Below are 20,939 nucleotides of genomic sequence, written 5' to 3'. Positions count from 1 at the left end.
AAGGCTGGGCAAACGTCCTTTCTATGGAACATATACACTGACAGCACATGTGCTTCTGTATATAAATCAGTGAGGATGTGCTGTGTAAAAGGGTCAGGGTATCGAGGGAAGTGGTCATCGTTGTTAATTAGGCATTTTCAGTTACAGATTTTGCCCTAATACGAGGAGGAACTGATGGACATCAAAGCAAGTGGGAAATCACTTCCCCTCACAGACAAAAAGCCCTTTGTGCTGGTAGACATACTGTAGGTCAATAATGGTGGGAGTGCTCTCCGTTTCCCAGAATGCACTGCAGAAGTTAACTCTGCGGGAGGTGAAGAAGAAGAGGCCAAGTTGCACCACCATAAAGAGGGGGGAAAAAATCCAGCTGTTCGTTAATTTGCGACCAGCTTTTCTCTGTGCAATAATCAACAGAGCGCATTTACTATTCTAAAAAATGGTGCCAACAGAACCAGACATAAGGATCTATGGGAGAATGAGTATGTGTTAATGTGTATGAGAGGTAATAATGTCTGCTGTTCCTCTGGAAGTGTTATAAGAGTGAGGATCTATAGGCAGATCTGGTTTCATCGTGGCCTCCCAGGACTTTGTAATACACACACATCTGCTCATTCACATAGTTACAACATGCTGCTTGTCATTGGCTTATTCTCTCGATGCTTTAAACAATGTAAACTTTACCATTGTCTTTATGTTGAAGTCAAAAACAACTAATTCCTCTAATAAAGTGAGAAAAGGATTGTAAAAGTTCTGACAGTGCTACCTATAACTGGTATATATTTATGTGAATGAGACATCGTAACACCACAAACAGGATTAAGAGATAAGAAACCTAGATGAGAGATGATTTTCTGGGAAATGTCAACTTACTCTCTCACCAGGATCTCCATGGAGGCCCGATGAGCCTTGTATACCTGGAGTGCCGGGGAGACCCTGAAAAAGAGACAAGCAGAATGTCCAAGACAACATAACACAGAAAGAAACACTTGCGCCAACTCTATGCTGACATTTTCCATAAAGGTATGTTTTCCTATGGAGTTTCTCCATGTGTGAAAAGAGTGCGGAATAAGGTGATACTCACAGGGGGACCTGGTGGTCCTGGGGGTCCCTCTACCAGCATCCCCTGAAAAGAATTAAAAGGGAGAGAAAAAGAAAAACATGAGTTCTGTAGCATGCTGGGCAGGCCGTAAATCTCGCAGTATGAGCAGCACAGAAATAAAAAGATAATCAGTGAAGTACAAAGAGGAACCCAAAAGATGTGGTTCATTTAGTCCGACTGAACCCATCGCATATTTCACTTCTCAGGGAAAGTGAATAATGCAACTGCTGTCAAATTCCGATGAATAATATGTTGACATTTAAAAAGCATTAATGTAAGACTCGTTTTTCCTGGACTGCTACCATCTTCCCTTTGCCATACAACTGTACAAAGAGTAGTTAGGTGGGAGGAAGGACTGCATTGGAATTTTACAGCCCCAAAATGTAGGATGCATTACATTGATCAAAAGTGATAGTAAAGAATTTTAAATTGTTAAAAAAAAAAAAAAAAAAAAAAAAAATCATGCTTTACAGCTTCTCTACAGCAACACTAAAGACAAGAAATTAAAAATAAACAAAAAATAAAAAATTTATAAAAATATTAATAACATTTCACAATATTTCTGTTTTTAACACATTTTAAAACAAACAAAAACATAAACTAATATAAAAAAATAAGTGGCCTGGCACATTCTGAAGTGACACACTAAAAAATCCTCTCAACTTTAAACTTATATATAAAAGTTAGTGGCCTGGCACATTCTGAACTGACACACTATTGAGGGGAAAAAATATGATGCATAATTTATTAGTAGCTGCATTTCAATTGGTTCTTATAAAAGCTTCACACAGAGAGTTTACCTACCGGCTCAATGACTGCAGGTTCACCTTTTTGCCCCTTCTCACCGCCATAGCCACCACCTACCTACAACAGAGGCAAAACAAACTGAGATTTAATGACAGAGGAAGTACTACTCCTGTAAACCAAACAACTGTAAAACAGCACATTAAGCACTACAGTTAATGCCTAAAATAGATTCTATGACTCTATAAAGCTAAGTAGTGAAAATAGTGATTAATGTGAGGATGATTAGAAATGAAGTGTGAACTCCATCTTTTCCTATAATGTCCACTTACAAGACCCCGAGGGAAAGTCATTTGACAATATTTATACAGTCATTTAACACAAGTATTAAATTCAGCACTTTATTGTGTGCATGTGTGTTTTGCGTTTGTGGACCAGGATGATATATCTCTCCAGGAATGAAAAAAAGGAGCACAAAGCCAGCGTGGTCAGTATGTGCTTGTGTGTAAGTGTCTGTGTCAACGAGTGCTTGTGTTGAACTGTGAAAATAAGTCTCAAGTTATAACAGATCAACACTGCAATCACACAGCTAACATTTCATTTCCTGTCTCCCACACACCACAAGCAAAATGGCTACAGCTGAGAGACTTTCATGTGCTGCTATGTCAGCAGACTACTGGAACGCAGCAAGGTAAACAAACATCCTTGACATTCTCTTGCTACCCAATTGACTTGATTCCAACATAAAAACTTGACATTCTCTTGCTACCCAATTGACTTGATTCCAACATAAAAATGGAGAAGTCAACTCACATTACTCTCCGTGACCTGCGTTTCAGCAGGTCGGCCCGGTCCAAACTCGCTGTCGTAGGTTGATCCGGTGGGTTTAGCTCCATTAGTATTGTAGTCATAGAACGAATCATCATAAATGCTGGGGTCTAACTCTTTTGCATCATATTCATTAATGTCGTATTCCTTAAAGTACTGGTTTTCTGCTCCATTAGTGTTTTTGGACTCCACAATATCCACATTCTCATTGTTGGCAATGGTGGGATCCACTCCAACTTCTTCTATTCCTGTAATGTAGTCATCTACTATTTCTTCTTTTGGCAATGGATTCTGGCCAGCCCCGGGAGGCAGGAGGTCAGAGAATGAAGGGAACAGGGAGGTTAGTCAATGCAGACACCTAATCAAACTAATGAACTCATTTACTAATAAACTCATTTCAAATACATTTTGGGGCAACTTTATGTGACAAACAAATAATAACATGCATTTTTTTTTTTTTTTACCATTGCTGTGAACACAAACTAAAGCTTATCATAAAACAATCATCCACAAATCTAAATCTTTGCTGGTTTATAAAAATGACAAACCACAACAACCTTGCATGCGATAATGCTGCCCTGGTGTCTCATCTCACTCTTTTTTTTTTTTTTTACTGGAAAACTATTTTGGCTTTAAGTCTGACAGCTTTCCTCACCCAGGGGCCTTTATGCATTGAACAAAAGTATTTAAGATTTCTCTAGTTAATCCCAGCCTTTGTATTGTATACCAGGAGTGCTTTATGAGGCCGTGTCAGCCCATTTAGGTGTATCATTTGAAGCAGACATTTGGCCAATGTTAAATGCAAGACATACTGTTCTAGTTAAAGCTGGATGTTCCTCATTAAGACTTTGTGTGATGTCTTAGAACAAACTGTGACAGAATCATCAAACTTTTGAAATAACATAAATAAGGAAAATGCAATGATTTCGCTGCTTTCAGCTGAATGTAAACTGTTAAATCGAATAATGACTTTTACCCATAAACATCAGACTGAGGCACAACCACTCAGTAAAGACAAACTACAATGAACCACTTCGAGTATAGTTGGCACCTCAAATATGGATAATGTTCTACTTTTCTCTCATAGTTTTGCAATAACATGATCTAAAATATAGCAATTATTTAAATGTATCAGAAAATAAGGTGCAAAATAATCATTTTCTAAAGTTAGAAAAACTGATTTAATAGATCAGCTTTATCAAAAGAGGAAAATTAAACTTAGGAGCATGCAGATCTTTACCTCATTGGCTGGAATGGAAACAGAAAGGGGTTCAGTGCCATAGTCCTGCTCTACATAGTAGTCTTCAGTGGCAACAGTGCTGGGCTATGAGTAAACGTCATACAACAGATTCATATCAGTCCGAATGAAGAACAAATGTATCTAATCTTGAGATTTATTGTTCATTTTAAAACAACTGCTTATTCATAACATAAGAAATCGAAATATGAGCAGTTTAAATGCAAGTAAAAGTAGGATTTGGCAAGTAAATAACAGCTGCCCAGTAAATTTATTACAAACTTCAACATAGCAGTAGAATGTTTGAAATCACGATGAAAGAAAGAAAACTGTCTACAAATTAAAAAATAAAATAAGATAAAATATCAGTGTAACATTTATCATCAGAAATTGATATGGGATAAATTGATTTGCACAGTTTGTCTCATATGCCAAGAAAAGAAGAATACATTTATTTCGTCTCTATGACAGTGGAATTATTTCTTGATAAACACAAGATGAAAAACTGCATTAATTTTCTCAAAATCTGCAGATCTACAAAATTACATTTAGACCCTGTAATTGAATAAAAGTGATGTCATATGAGGAGAGAGTAAGGCAAAGTTGCTGAGAGCAACAGAACAGTGGAGTGTGAAAGTTGGGGTGAAAAGTCAGAGACCACACAAGTGGGCGGGGCTGAAGAAAATCCCCCAGTGATTGACAGGCACCTTGGCCATACAGATGAGCAAGAGTGTTTACCTTGGTCTCAGTACCGACGTTGTCAATGGGATTTTCAGTGGCAGTCACTTCTTCTGTGTAGTCATAGAACTCATTATCTGTGTATTCAGTATTGTACTGGGAGAGAGATGGATGCATGTTAGAAAGAAAGACTTGAATTCAAAGCCCTTCACAGTGTACAGTATAAAGTCCTCAAAACATATTTGAACACAATTTCAATATCTGATATCCAAAAATAGTGCAAACTTAATAGATAAAACACCAAGCCAAAATGATTTATTATATTTTGAATTTTTAGTGGTCATAATTTTGAACAATATATCTACTGTTTTTGGATTGTAAACCTAACACATCTCTCTCTCTCTCTCTCTCTCTCTCTCTCTCTCTCTCTCTCTCTCTCTCTCTCTCTCTCTCTCTCTATCTATATATATATATATATATATATATATATATATATATATATATAATATATATTATAATTTTTTTGCTTCCTTGAAAATTTTTAAATTATTTGTTTATTTAAAACACTTGATTTGATGTTTGTTAAATAATGCTACAAGGTTCATACATTTTTAAGTGTTCAAATACTTTTTGGGGTGACCATATAAAAGATGCATTGCAGGATACATTATTGTCATATCACACAAAATACAAATTGTTAAGAATCTGAATCATGCAGAATGCACTTGTTAACATGATGGGTGATTGGTGAACTACAAAATCCTTTTGTAGTTCAAATATTTTAAAACTTTAATTTCTTTGACCTTCTCATCCATTTAGATCATCAATAATCAGTAATGTCAAAAGGCTTAGTTTGATTTGATGTTTTACTGCTGTAACATTGACATGTTTTCAAAGCATTCAAAGCATTTTATGGTACAAAAGCACAGATTAAATTCTTTGATCCAAACTGGGCCTTATTCATAAAACACGAGCAGAATTAATTGTGTAAATCCATTTGCACGTATCCAATCACATTTAATTTGATAATTTGTTTACAAATCATGTTTTATGAATAAAGTCCAATGATGAAGTTCACTATGATGTTACCCTCCAGTGTCATCCCTATTGGTGATTAAAAATGTAATATTTTTTAACAGATAAAAAGCATTAACACTGTGCCCAAAATAATCAATTAATAACAGCCCTATTCAATTAGCGAAAGAGACATAAGTAAACAGTACAAAGTATTCTTGACACTCACAAAATCAAGAAAATTCAACCTCTATAAAACATAAAAATGCATTTCAAATGTAAGATTATGTGGGTACATGATAGTGAAAATGCTAAAAAAGAAAGTGTCTTAAAGAGTATTAAACGAAAATAAAGACTGCAACATGAATGATATATAGCTAATACATGAATAATTATTGATAATTACCATCCAACAAACAAGCAAACAAACGTTCATCATTATACTAACATTGCCAAGGAACACAGAAATCTGGCACGTTTATACAGAACAAACAGTAATACCAACATTAAATGAATGCAGCAATTAATGTGAAAGATGTTTATGTGCTGGTATAAAACATTTAATTTTGTTTTGTAAAGTTAAACAGAGCACATGTATTCACAGAGTGTGTGACACATGGCATTTTGCAATTTATAATTAATTTATTGGCTAATTCTGCTTCTAATAAAGTGTACTAATTAAATGTAATACTCCCAAGCCACTTGCACACAAACAGTTTTTGAAAGTTGTTAAGCACTTATATAGCAGTCAATTTAATAATTCAACAAAGAGCTATTGTTAAGTCCTTCCCAATAATTAAATTACTTTCATAAATGAGCAATCATAAACATTTCAATAAACATATGCTTCCAATTATCTGCTTGTTGTCTTCTCTAATTGTAATAAGGTGCGTGAACATAAGGTGAGGTATAGCAGATTAAATTAAAACAGAAAGGACTTGTCCATCAGAAAGAAATGAATTTAAATCCCAATGCATCATTTGAGCTGATAACAGAGAAAAAAGAACTGAGGCATGGTGGACTGGCTGCAGAAGAGAAGCGAAAAGGAAGAAATATCCTACTGCAACTCGGTTTACGGCATTAAAGGGTCTTACCAGGCTTGGAGCCTGCCATGGCTATAGCCAGCGAGCTGGATGAAAGGCATAAATATCATCCTGGGCCATTAAAAATGCATCCCCATTTCCCACACATTTCTTAAAGCATTTGGTACGGCACAGGGGAGCTCCTGGCAGGGGAAAAGAATGGGTCTGCATCCAAATTTCTATGCTCTTCCTAACAGATAAGATATTAGGTTGCTGATGCTGGACTGAGTTATAGCACTAGTAGAGCTGTGCGATATTGAAGAAAAATGTGATATGCGATACCTTGTTAAAAATGCGATATGCTATACGCTATTGCATTTTACATGATAAGTGTGTAAAATCAATTTCAATTACTGTACATTTTAAAATATTTAAAAATGAAAATTATATAACCAATTTGTTTCACATTCTTTCTTGGAAAAGAAAGAATCACTATAGCTTCTGAAAGTGACCAGCAGTGTTTTAGCATTAAATAAAAACTAATGTCACAAATCAGAAAACATAATTTTAACATCATTGTGAACATACAAACAAACAAAAAAAAAATAATAATGATGACACTAATTTTATATCATTGTAAATTTGATGTTTATCTGCTTACCCCCATGCCATCCAAGATGTAGGTGACTTTGTTTATTCAGTAGAACACAAACTATGATTTTTTACTCCAGCCGTTGCGGTCTCTCAGCCATATAATGCATGACAATGGTAACAAAATCTATGAGAGTAAAAAAAACAAAAAAAAACATGCACAGACAAATACAAATTAAACCGTGCGGCTCGTGACAATACATTGATGTGTAAAGACACAAAACGATCGGTCTGTGCAAGAAACTGAACAGTATTTACATTGTTTTTTTACCTCTGATTCACACAATGTCCAAACTGTTAGAGCTCTTGTGAACGCCCAGAAGAAGAGGCACCTGGTGCTGTGAATGTGCGTTCACAAGAGTTCTAACAGTTCGGACATTGTTTGAATCAGAAGTAAAAAAAGATATAAAATACTGTTCAGTTTCTTGCACAGACCGATCATTTTGTGCCTTTACACATCAATGTGTCATCATGAGCCACAGGGTGTAATTTGGATTTTTCTGTGCATGTTTTTTTTTTACACTCATAGATTTTGTTACCATTGCCATGCATTATACGGCTGAGAGACTGCAACGGCTGGAGTTAAAAATCATAGTTTGTGTTCTACTGAAGAAACAAATTCACCTATATTTTGGATGCCATGGGGGTAAGCAGATAAACATCAAATTTTCATTTTTGGGTGAACTATCCCTTTAAGTACTTCTTCATATACCACAAAAACTATAGTCTGAGTAAGTTTATTAAAGGCAAGTGAATAGTCTGTAAAAAAAAAAAAAAAAAAAAAAAAAAGATAGAAATAGAAAAATAAAACTGGAATACACAATTTACAAGCATAAATAAAATAAACAGTAGTATTTAGGTACAGAAATGTAATAATTAAATGTAAAATAACACTGCATAGTGTTCCCTGTATGAATTACATTTAGATTAATCTTTGTTAAAGCTGTTTGTTGTTTGATTAACATTAGAGACATTCAGTAGCATGTATTTATAGGCTACTGTCCCTTTAAAACCGACTGCACGGGTCCAGTATAATGATACACATCCGATTTCTTTCTCAGCTGTTTACATTCATTAAAAACATAACCGACTGCGTTTACGAGAATGATCGTCGAGGTGGGTACTATTGACATAATTCTGTGTGTATGTGTCTGTTCAAACATGGGGAGATGCAAAAGACGAATTAACTCGGTGTTCGCGGACAGTCTGAAAAGCGTCTCTCTGTGTGTGTGTGTGTGAGCGCGCTTTGCACGCGTGCGGCAGAACTGAAGAGACGCTGTGCTAGATGAGGCTTGTGTGTGCGCTTCAGGTGTGAGTCAGACAGCAGAGAATTTAAAGTCAAGCAATTCTCTGCTACATGCGTCAAACTAAAAGTTTGACCTTTTACAACGTTTTGATTTGAGTAGCCTATTATTAAAATGATTCAGATATCACAAGTCCTTGCGATATGCATATTTGCATTTGCGATATTTCGATAATTTCGATATATTGCGCAGCCCTACTAGTAAGTTAACATCGATTATAAAGCGATATATCATCTGACTATATAGTTGTGTAATTTGTTTTTACCACTCTGCATTAATTAGCGGATTTGTCCATTGGTTTTGATCTAGCGTCTTCCACGATATGTGAAGCTACATTTTCTATCCCCTGTTGTGGTGTAGTTTTCAATACCACAAGCAGCCGTTACAGTGATTTATCATCATGTTACAATCAGGAATTCTTTAACAGCTGAGAAACATGACTTCACTTTTCCAGGTATTCCAGATTTAGCTGTGGAGGGAGAAACTAGGCTTTCCCAGTAAGCATGCAGGAGTAATTAATAAAAAAATATATTTCCACGCCACTCAAAAGTGGGATCAGACTCTGTGGCAGGGGGAAAATAGTTTCCACCATGAGCTCATTGGTTATTCAATGAAATATTATTGGAAAACATTGACACACTGAAAAATCTTAATATCGAAAAGCGCACTGTTTCAATTTGGGATTAGCAGAAGAATTTAATCCCTCTAGATCACACTTGTAATTCATAATAATTTCCATAAGGGCAGTTTGTACAGACACGGTGCTCTAATTAAACATTCTGTACCACAATAACAGACTAAATAACAGGGGTGGACATTTTTATTTTTTTTTTTTTTTTTTTTGATTAACACAGGGGTGAGCTGCAGTCACTAATCAAACACATCTGAACAAGCTAATCAATGTCTTCAGGATATCTAAGGCTACAGGCAGGTGAGTTTTATTTTCAGGGTTGGAGCTGAACTCTGCAGTACTGCGGCTTTCTGCGACCAGACTTGCCTACCCCTGCTCTAACACTTAAAAAAAAAAATAGAAATATTAACATTAGTATGACAAACATGTGAATATATGTAATATATATATATATATATATATATATATATATATATATATATATTAAATTATTTACAAATATAACAAAATATATTTGTAAAGATATGGTGACCTTCCCTCACCTTGTCATCAAGTATCCACAGCGCCACCTAATGCATTATTTGTAATATATTTAGATGAGACATTCATTGGGAAAGTATATACTAGCAGTCTTTCTGGATACAAATAGAGCTCTAGTAGTGTTTTTATTAGACTAGTTGTTGCAGAACCAAAACCCAACTAGGCGATTACTCATACATATCCCTACTAAACACTGATGGATAATTCAGATATTTGGCCATGTTTTTGGATCCAGGCCTAAGAAAACCACAGAAAGAAGCTCTGGGTGTTGGCCGTATATAATCCATTAATACATCATCAAACAAACACACACAGGACACTTGTCTGGGTCAGATCCAGACACGTACTGACCTCTTCCTCAGGTTCCTGGGCCTGTGGTGTCTCCTGATGGGGGGTTTCACAGTCAGGGCTGTAGTGTTCACAGTAGTCGTAGGCTGCACGAGGGTCTGCCACCAAAAGAAGCTGCTGGATGTCCCCCTGAATAACATCACAGAGACATTTATCAGAAATATACTGTATATCTATACATGTGTACATCTATACAATGATATATGTCATTTCTAGATAGATAGATAGATAGATAGATAGATAGATGTCTATAGACAGACAGAAAGACAGACAGGTAGGTGGATGGATGGATGGAAGATAGGCAGGCAGGCAGGCAGGCAGGCAGGCAGATAGACAGATACATAGATAGATAGATGACAGGCAAGCAGGCAGACAGGCAGACAGACAGACAGACGGACGGATGGATGGATGGATGGATGGATGGATGGATGGATGGATGGATAGATAGATAGATAGATGACAGACTGATGGATAGAAAAATACAAAGACAGACAAACAGAGAAGAAATACTGTATCATGAGTCCTAATCTGGCACATAACAATGAGCAGTTGCACACCGCAGAATCCATCTTTTGATATTGTACTAAATCAAATAAGCATGTGTCTGTGTGACACAGAGAACAATACCCATGATAGCATCGAAAGTAGCTGTGGGGCATTGAGCATTAGCCCCTCTTTCTGTCGTGTGCTTCTTTCCCAGCCTCTCAAAATTTGCTCAGACAGGAAGAAGGCAGACGCGCTGATCAGCTGAAATTTCAAGGATGAACGAAAGCACCTGGTTCAGTGCTGTGCGAGCATATGTCGAAACGGCCACTAATCTGTGTCCCATTCAAAAAGCACTACTGTGCTCCATGGTGAGTCACATTTCACAGAGTGTCCTTCACTAACAAGTGAGGAATGGCAAGAAAAATAACCAGCACCTGTGCTGACGTGAAATATCTGAGGCGGTCTGTTTTTCATGAAAATTTCAGGAAAGGAAATAAGATCCCTTCTCCCACCTCGACACAAAGACCAAACAGCTCAGCGCACAAGCAGAACCCGAGGAATTCTTCAAGATGGGAACTGTTTGACTCTGCTGAGAATGTAAACTACTGCTAGGGAAACCGCAGAATACCTCAGCTGACCCACACAGACTCTGACCAAAGCCTGATGTAATGCATCATAAATAGGTAAATAAGTCAAAGAAGGTGGGTGTAAATAAACATACAGATTTCTTTGATTTGATTGGTGTGTAAAGTCGAGGCAAGCGGGGTGGCCTGGGGAGGAGAATACTAACATGCAGACAACATTAAATTACAGGGTCCACATCTGTAGGAGCTTAAGGTGCTGGAAGACATTTTATGGTACCCAAATGATGCTTCCTGCAAGCACGACCAATAAATCCTTGTACACATTGGAGAGCTCTAAACAACAAACATCTCACAATTAGGAACACATTTAGGAGGCAGATGCACAAGTCAAATGTTGCCTAGAACTGGTCAAGTCTTATCTCACCTAAGGCAACAGTTTTTACACTTTTTATTCCTAGATGATCATGAGGGACTGACTTCCTAAAATATAAAGACAGCAACATATTTTGTATATGTATAAATACACATTCATATTGGGTGAGAAAACTATTAACCGCAATATTACATAAACATGTTGCTTCCTATATTAACTAAAATACTATTATATTGTGATTGTACTAAATATATGTATTGTACTATATAAATATATATATATATATATATATATATATATATATATATATATATATATATATATATATATATATATATATATATATATATATATATATTGCAGTTGAAATTTCTGTTAAACAATAGGGCTGTCAGCAATATAGAATTTCTTACATGATTTCTCACTCTGGTCATTGAAATTGTAATATTACTGAATACTGAATGTTGAACACTTTTTTTGTATAAGAAACATTTTTATTTTTATTTTTTTATTTTTTTATTATAAATGTTGCCTTGGTAGCTAACTGAAATAAGTTTAAGATGAAGTACTAAAATAACACTACAACTGAAATAAAAATGAATTCAAACTAAATAGATTTAAAAAAAAAAAAAAGATAAAAGCAGATAAACTGACTCAAACATGACACCCTTGGTACACACTGAAAAGCAAGTGAAGCTTGGCCGACACACTGATATTCAGTGACCCCATTCAAACATAGTCAGACAACCCAATCACACACACCTGATCTAGTTCAAAAATGTGCTGGCCCACTACTGACATCCATCTCTGGTCAAACATCTCCCTTTTCAGCTTATTCCTAGTATGAGTCTCATCCAATGACACTCCATCATTGGATGAGAGTTGTTTTTCTAAGTGTCTGGCGCATCTTCTTCCTCACTATTGAGAACATGGGTAATATAAAAGCACGGCTCTGGACTAAACACTGACGGAAACAGGGAGATATAAATCTAGTTTGAATACTTCAGCAGCCATTTGGGATTGCCCTGTCTTACAATGTCTGCTGTGTTAATCCATAACAGACACATTCTTTTCAAAGAGAAGAGTAAAAAAAAAAAAAAAAAAACCACACTCAAATTGCCAGGAATTGAATACAATCCAGGCTACAGATGTCAAAAGTACCAGTACTTACTGTTACAGTATTATTATTTTAAAGATGCAATGATTCTGTAGTACCAGGTATCAACTCAATTTCAGTACCCAAGTGTTTTCTGAGACTTTCAAATGGCCAGGTAAAAAAAATTTAAACACATTTATAATTGTCTATAAATGTCCACAGACAGGACAAAAAAAAAAAAAAAAAAAAATTCTAAATCTACACCCTTAACCAACACATTCTCAAAACCTTCATCTCCTTCTCAAACCTTTCCTTTAATAACGACAGCAATCTGTGGCATTCGTCTATCCTGCTGTGGTAATAATACTATTCTCAATTGTGCTGCAGGCCAATTTTTATATAAAACCACTCAGTTCCCTTCAGCCTAATGACCAGAACTATCGCTGTACATACAGTACAAGACTTTATTGGCCTAACTGAACTAAAAACTGAGCTTGTACAAAAAGGTCACCTTAATAAAGATCCAAACTGAAGCCTGCAATGTTTTTTGCATTTCAGCAGATATAATGCATTCATATCTGAGCCACTGATTTTGCAGTAGAGCGATGAAAGATATCTCTGCCTCAAAGGTGTTGGAAATTGAGGATGTTTAGTGGAAAAAGGGAAATGCTAATCTATTTAGCAGCAATTTCTTTTATTTGTTCATTTATTATTATTCTACTTTTGGTCTCAGGTTTAATGATCACTACCGTCAGCACTCTGTAATTATGACTTGAGGAATGCCAGGTATTCCTGCCATTCCCTATGACCTGCCATGTGACCTTTCTGTAAGTAAACATTAAAGTCAAATGTAAATTGACAATGCAAAGTAGGCTTACATAAAATGGGTATCGGACCAAAAGCTGTTGACAGCCTCTGGTTTAAATGAACTGGTTGACTAGTTACAACACCTAAAATTTACACTTAGGGTCCATTCACACAGATTATGTTTTTGTGTTTAAAAATGTGAGACATCAGATCTAGTCCAGGGTTGTCCAAACCTGTTCTTGGAGGGCCACTGTCCTGCAGAGTTAAGCTCTAACCCAAATGAAAAAAACAAAACAAACGCAGCTGAACCAGCTAATCAAAATTTGCGTCTCAATCAGCTCCCTAGTTTAGCAGTCTTGGCACTGTTAGGGAAGTCGGGCATTTTAAGGCCTGTCTCAATCGCAAAATATACTTCCAGTGCACTGGATGTTTGCTCCCTGAAAATTTCCACAATGCATTACAAAAACCAGGAAGCATCAATGCTCACTACTGTATGTTCCCTTACGTCATATTTCTGAATCGTTAAACAGAAAATGCATGAGCCAACTCAATGAATATCATGAAACACAGAAGATTTGAAAAGACAAACCATTTCTTTTTATTTTATTTTATGTCGCGTTAAACACATAGCTAGACAAGTAGTGAACACATCTAGTTAACATTTATAATTAATATTTGACTGAAATGTTGTAAGGATATGTTACAGAACAACATAAAAATAATCTCAAAAAGTTGTTGATTAATACCAGTGATGTTTTACAACGTTGTAGGTAGTCATGCCGCTGGAAATTGAGTAATCACTGTCCCAATGTGTAATGAGCCAAAGTCATTACCAGTGTGCAGATTCGTGTACATAATATACTGAATCACAAGCTCAAGAGCTAGGGAGCTGATTGAGATGCACCCAAGATCTTAAGACTCACTACAAACTTTCAGACAAGTGTGTTGGAGCTGGTTGGAGCTAAACTCCAACGGTGACATTAGCCCTCCAGAAGCAGGATTAGACACCTCTGTTCTAGTGAAAGCCACAAAGAACAGTCAGCCATATTTCAAGGCCTGGAGTATAAGCAGTTATCCCTCCTGACACTTTAACCTAGATATTCAGCAAAGAGTTTTGGAAAGATTCAGAGGAAAATACAGACTGGAATAATATCATGGAAAATGCAGATTGTTTGAAAAGTGCGTAAACAGCAACTGACTGTCAAATGCAAGAAACGTGGAGTATCTCATGCACCCCAGATCTTATTTCACATTTTCATGAAATACAAACAGTCTCTGTGGCAAGATGTGGGAAAAAGCTTTGTTTTATGCACAGGCAGACAGATTCTATGCACACTTTGAATAAAACTAGTGTACTAAGGAAAAAAAAAATAAAAAAATCGAATGATGGTGTAAGCTTTATTACACCCCACCCCCGTCTTATTTGCCCCATTCCAGAGCAATCCTCCAAACAGCAGCCGCTACAAAGCCTTGAAGTTGGCCTCAAATGTTACCTTATCACTCTACTGGGAGCCGTTAAACACTAAAATGTGTTTCCCAGCAGTGAGCAGGACACATGCAGAGGCCAGTCGGGGAGAGGAGGATACAGAGATTTAAAAAAAAAAAAAAACAAGAGGGAGAAAGTAAAGGCCAAATGTGTACCAGTACACAGAAACATCTTTGAGGAAATGACAGCCTATGTGACCAGTATGTCCACAGGTAGGCTGAGGCCAGTACACTCTACACTCTTATAAAGAAAGGTACAAAAGTTGTCACTGGGTTGGTACCATTTAGGTACTAATATGTACACTTTACATTCAAATTCATACCTTTAAGGTACCAATATGGAGCCTTTAGGTACAGTTTTAAATTAAACAAATTTTATTGGAAGAAACTAATATTTCAGTCATTCTACTTTAAAATTTAATGTTTGATTCAACGTCACTTTCATTATCTTTATATTTAAAATTTAAAATCAACAGCAAAATTGAAAAAGCAAAATCAAAACCAACACCAATTCAGTGTATTCTTAAAAAAAAAAAAAAAAAAAAAAAAAAAAAAAAAAAAAAAAAAAAAAGTATTAGTAAATTGCATATCAAATTATTTTACCACAGCTACAAATTATGGTAGTAATGAATTTCAATTGTTTCAAGCTATTAGCTTAGAATAGCCTTTACTGATTATAAAAAGCTCTTTGGACTAGCTTCTAACTTGCAAGCTGATTTGTTTTTCCCGTTGAACACAAAAAGTGATTAAAGCGTCTTCACACAGACAGAGAAGTGCACAAAAGGTGATTTCAAGTTGTACCTATTCAAATTTTTGTCACAAAACACCAAGCTGAACACAATCTCTTAAACAGCATGTGGTTTTACATTTGCTTGCAACTGAAATGTGTATCTGCACCACTAGTTTTGCGAAATAGAATTGCTTAAATAATGGTTGTCAAGGTTTCTTGAACAATCAGCCTACAAATTATTTATTCATCGCTGATGTCACTACATATGTGTACAAGTACAAAGATCAGTACTATGTAGCAGCTATACATAAGCATGTCAGACATGGACCTCAATTTTAAAATTGTTCAATAAACAAGAAGCTAGTATATTATGTAATTTACAATTTAGACAGAGAATTGCCAATTACTTTCAATGAAAATAGTTCCAAACAAAACCAAACTAGAAATTGTTGCTTCTTTGAACAACACACCAGTGCTGGTGTTTAGAATGAATCAGTTTTTTTTTTTTTTACTAATTTTTGAATGATTGATTAATTGATTCACTTATTAAAGACAGTAATTTGTCACCGTCACCTTATGGTGTAACAATGTAACCTGCAAAAAGAGATGGTTCAAGGATGTTATGGACAAATTAATGGGACAAAAACTCACATACGTGTTATCCTATGACAAAAAGACATTAATTTCAACAAGATGATCACACTTCTTAAAAATATCAAAGATGAAACACCCAGTTATTCAGCTTGATTTTTCCATCCACTCAATGTCTAACACATGTCCTTGAATGAACACTAATTTGGATTCCTTATGACATGCTGGACTTCTGGCCAGAGATCCTTGAATCCATGCCATATCTCACTAAGCCTGGCTACTTCCTTGGCCAAGAGTGACAAGATATGTTTCCCAATTGGCCATCAGTCCTTGCAAAGTCATGGGGGGCAGTCGTGGCCTAATAGTAACAGAGTCGGACTTGTAACCTGAAGGTTGCAGGTTTGAGTCTCAGGTCTGGCAGGAATGTTTGGTGGGGGGAGTGAATAACCAGTGCTCTCTTCCACCCTCAATACCATGAATGAGGTGAGACCCTTGAGCAAGGCACCGAACCCCCAACTGCTCCCCGGGCGCCTCAGCATATGGCTGCCCACTGCTCCGGCTGTGTCTTCATGGTGTGTGTGTGTTTACTACTGTGTGTGTGCACTTGGATGTGTTAAATGCAGAGCACAAATTCCAAGTATGGGTCATAACACTTTGCCACACATCACTTTACTATTCACTATTCTAAGAACTTTGGTAAATCAAACGTACTTGGTTACTAACGTAAACTCGATTCCCTGAGATATGGGAGTGAGTACTGCGTCGCTAGATGCTATGGGACAAGTATTTTTTTCTCTATTAATGAAGCCTTTTCCATAATGCAGTGTAACTGCACTGCCATTGGTTTGTGCAGTGAATAAAAAAAAGGAACCAATGGCGAGGCAGCGGAGCTGCACAAACCTATGGCCATGAAGGCCACTAGAGCCCGCCAATATGGGAAGGACCACCTGGCTATATAAGAGGGCATTCTGGCATAGGATCCTAAGGTTATTTCGACTGAAGGACGACACTGAATCATGCAGCTCCATTGCATTGTTCCAAGAAAACTTCCAAGAAGGACAGAGAGGGTACTAGTAAAGCAGTTCTAGCGACTTTGAGTGTGTCACGGCCAAACCCTATTCAGAGCTAGTCCCGCCTTATGGCAGATGCATGGCATCTATACAGAAAGGACCTTAGCCTGTAAGGCAGGGACATCCAGGTTGTTATACCTAGCAAATATGGACGGTGAGGCCCAGCCGGCCACAGCACAGATTTCTGTGACAGACACACCACTAGAACAAGCACAAGAAGATGCCATGCCTCTGGTGGAGTGGGCTCATACTCCATTGGGGCACTGCAGTCCCAAGGAAGATTATGCTAGTGAAATAGCATCAGCTATCCACCGGGAAAATCTCTGCTTCGTGACCGGATGACCCTTGGTGCAGCTAATGAAGCAAATAAAGTGCTGCTCCGACTGCCTAAATGGGGCACAGTGCTTAAGATAACATTTTCAGTGCCTGAAGGGGCAGAGTAAATTCAACTCCTGCTCCTCCTCTGAGGGAGGAAGTGCAGTGTGAAATGACCTGTGCTCTGAATGGAGTGGACAGCACTTTAGGTACATATCCATGCCTTGGCTTCAGGACGACCTTAGAGTCGCCAGGCCTGAACTCAAGGCAGGTAGGGCTCACAGAGAGCGCCTGCAAGTCCTCCATTCACTTGACCGATGCTAAATCCAGTAACAGAGCAGTTTTTAGCTACAGTAGCCGAAGGTGGGTCAACTGTAAACCCTCAAAGGAAGGGCTCTAAATATCTTCCATAAAAAACTTCTGTTAACACCCTGGATAAATAAAGGGGCGAGGTGGGTTCAGCCTCCTGGACCCTTTTTAAAAAAATGGACAACTACATTGTTCCTACCCACCAACTGGCCAGCTATAGGAGAGTGAAAAGCTGCTATAGCCACTACATAGACCTTGAGAGTGGATGGGGAAAGCCCCTTATCCAGCAAATCTTGAAAGAAGGACAATATAAACAATGTCATAGGAGGTTGGGTCTTTGCCACGGGCTGTGCACCAGACGGAGGAGACCGAACATTTAAGTGCATAGAGAAGTCTCGTAGATGGGGCTCTAACCTGAGAAACTGTATTCAGAACGCTCTCCGGGAGGTCTGCAGTTTCCCATCGCAAATTGAACTTTGTCCAATCTAAGAGGTGTTCCACCAGAATGAAGAGGAGCTTCAAGGAGAGCCTGCCCTGGCAATTTATATAGGACACCACCGTCATGCTGCCCGAGTGGACTAAGATGTGGTGTCCCCTTAGGTCTGGCAAAAAGGTCTGAAATGCCCGACATACTGCCAGCATTTCCAGGCAGTTGATATGTAGCCAACCACTGGTTGAAAGCCAGTTTGCCATCGCACAGAGCTCCTCAACCCTTGTTGGACACATCTTTTGAAACAACCTTCCTTCTGCAGACCTTTTCCAGATCCACTCCCCATTCTATCCACTGACGGTCTTTCTAAGGGGCGTTCGTGACTCCAGGCATGGGATGGAACTTGTGGTTTCAGACAGTACTGAAGGGGCTGCATACGAAGCAGGCCCAGCTGTATCACTGGAGATGCAGAGGCCATGAGGCCCAGCATCTTGTGAAACGTCTTGAGAGGGAGAGAGGCTCCAGCTTTGAAGGAGGCAGCAAGCCGCTGTATGGCTAGTGCACGTTCTGGTGTGACTACCGCCCTCATTTGGGCTAAGTCAACAACTGCTCCCAGGAACGTAATCTGTTGGCTGGGGGGCAGATGCGCTCTTGGCAAAGTTGACCCTGAGTCCCAGGCATTCTAATAGGCTAAGGAGGAGGGATCTGTGAGATAGTCCCTGACTGGGCTAAGACGAACCAGTCACCAAGGTAATTTAGAATCCGTCTCAGAGGAGAAAGAGCCACATTCATGCACTTTGTAAAAGTGTGAGGAGCCAGGGACAGTCTGAAGGGAAGGACCATGTATTGATATGCCACTCCCTCAAAGGCGAATCTCAAGAATCATCTGTGATGGGGGTCTATCTGAATGTGAAAGTAGGCATCTTTCAGGTCCAGAGAAAATAACCAGTCTCCTGGGCATACTTGCGAGAGGATCTGTTTCAATGTAATCATCCTGAATGGGCGTTTCATGAGGGTGTGGTTCAGGTACCTGAGATCGAGGATGGGCCGTAAGCCGCCGGGACGAGGAAGTAGTGGCTGTAAAAGCCTGACTTGCTCTGGGCTGGAGAAACTGTCTGCACGGCTCCTATTGCCAGTATATTCATCACCTCAGAGTACAGGCTGGCTCTGTACCGAAGTGGAAACTATGCCACTGAAGCGCGGGGGTCTTTGAGTGAATTGAATTGAATAACCTCATTTTATTATTGGTGAATCAGCCGAGCAGAGAGCTTTTGATCCACTGCGAGGCTTGTCAAAGGTGAAGTCTTCGAGTCACGTAGAGTGAAGATCATGGTTGGTGCTGAAGGAGAAGAAATCTGAGGATCCTATGCCAGAATGCCCGCTTATATAGCCAGATGGCCCCCCGCATATTGGCTTCTTTGTGAACCAATAGCAATAAAGCTACACTACCTTACAAAAAAAACTACATTACCATAGAAAAAAGCGAACCATTACCCTTGCGTCTAGCGATGCAGTACAAGTAAAATATCGAAAGGGAACATGAATGTGCATATTTAATCTCTTCAAAATGATATCTGAATAGTTTAAAGAATCTGACAATATGTTAACTATAGTTAACTATAAAGGTGGAAATAAAAGTCTATTTACAAAAGTGTGTTTTCTCTAGCAGTGGTTTGTTGGTTTCAAAAACCTACTTAAAACCTAAATTAGAGTTATTTTTTGAATTCAGTCCTCTAAACCAAATGTCACACTTGTCCGTATGTGAAGATGTTGCGCAGCGCAAATCCGTGAATCAATGTTCCGAAGTGAGGTAAACTTCAACAGATCTCCCCTGCTCAGGGAGTAGGGAGCAATGAACACTGTGTAGGGACCATGTCAATGGGTACACAGTTCATGCACGGATCTCACTTCTAACGAGTTTATTATTTGAATCAGGTGTGTCAACAAAGGGAGACATGCAAAATAGGCAGAGCTGGGTGGGACGAGGACTGGAATTGAGAACCACTGCTTGAAACTAAACTTACAATATTTTTGCTACCGCTGTTGAGTAAGCAAGTGAAATTAGAACTAGTGATGCATCGATCCAATACTCAGGATCGGTATCGGCTCCGATACTGGCATTTTCTGGGGCTCAATAACACAGAATAGTTTACACACAATATCGGATTTGGATTGGTCTCGTCTGAAAGGCACAAAAACATTATGAAGCACCAAAACGTTTTCGTGCACTATATTTAAAGTGTTCTGAAGCTGTTCCATAGCTCAATGTGAGGTACAGGTTAATATCGAAGTCATTAAATTCAAGTTCACATAAACTCTTCTTTCCGCTGCGGCTGTCTGTCATCCTCCATTCAGCAATCAAACTGCGTGTCGCGTGCGGTTACTACAGTCAAAACGATGAAACTCTCTTCAAGAGCGTACAGTAATTGAGGTTTAAAACTGTTAAAAGAAAAGGCTCAATAAATTAACACACAGATTTAATACACTTCAAATCAATATCTCTTCCCTTTGCATCAGTGATGTCCGGTCTGTGAATGAATCATTTGATTTAACCGGTTCTTCTTATT

At 38.0% G+C, this 20,939-nt stretch overlaps 1 protein-coding gene across 1 annotated transcript in view; it reads right to left on the bottom strand.

The window, feature by feature from the left end:
* Nucleotides 1–20,939, bottom strand: part of col11a1b (collagen, type XI, alpha 1b) — a 90,852-nt gene that overhangs the window by 57,593 nt on the left and 12,320 nt on the right. The window contains exons 5-11 of the mRNA XM_042771750.1: nt 10,100–10,225; nt 4,647–4,742; nt 3,912–3,995; nt 2,657–2,962; nt 1,904–1,963; nt 1,082–1,123; nt 871–933 (exon numbers count right to left, since the gene is read on the bottom strand). Of these exons, the coding sequence (XP_042627684.1) occupies nt 871–933; nt 1,082–1,123; nt 1,904–1,963; nt 2,657–2,962; nt 3,912–3,995; nt 4,647–4,742; nt 10,100–10,225 (777 nt within the window). The remainder of the gene's footprint in view (nt 1–870; nt 934–1,081; nt 1,124–1,903; nt 1,964–2,656; nt 2,963–3,911; nt 3,996–4,646; nt 4,743–10,099; nt 10,226–20,939) is intronic.

Source organism: Cyprinus carpio, chromosome A2 (assembly GCF_018340385.1).
Source record: "Cyprinus carpio isolate SPL01 chromosome A2, ASM1834038v1, whole genome shotgun sequence".
NCBI lineage: Eukaryota > Metazoa > Chordata > Actinopteri > Cypriniformes > Cyprinidae > Cyprinus > Cyprinus carpio.
The sequence above is the reverse complement of the archived record's forward strand: the minus strand, read 5'-3'. Positions and strand labels throughout refer to the sequence as shown.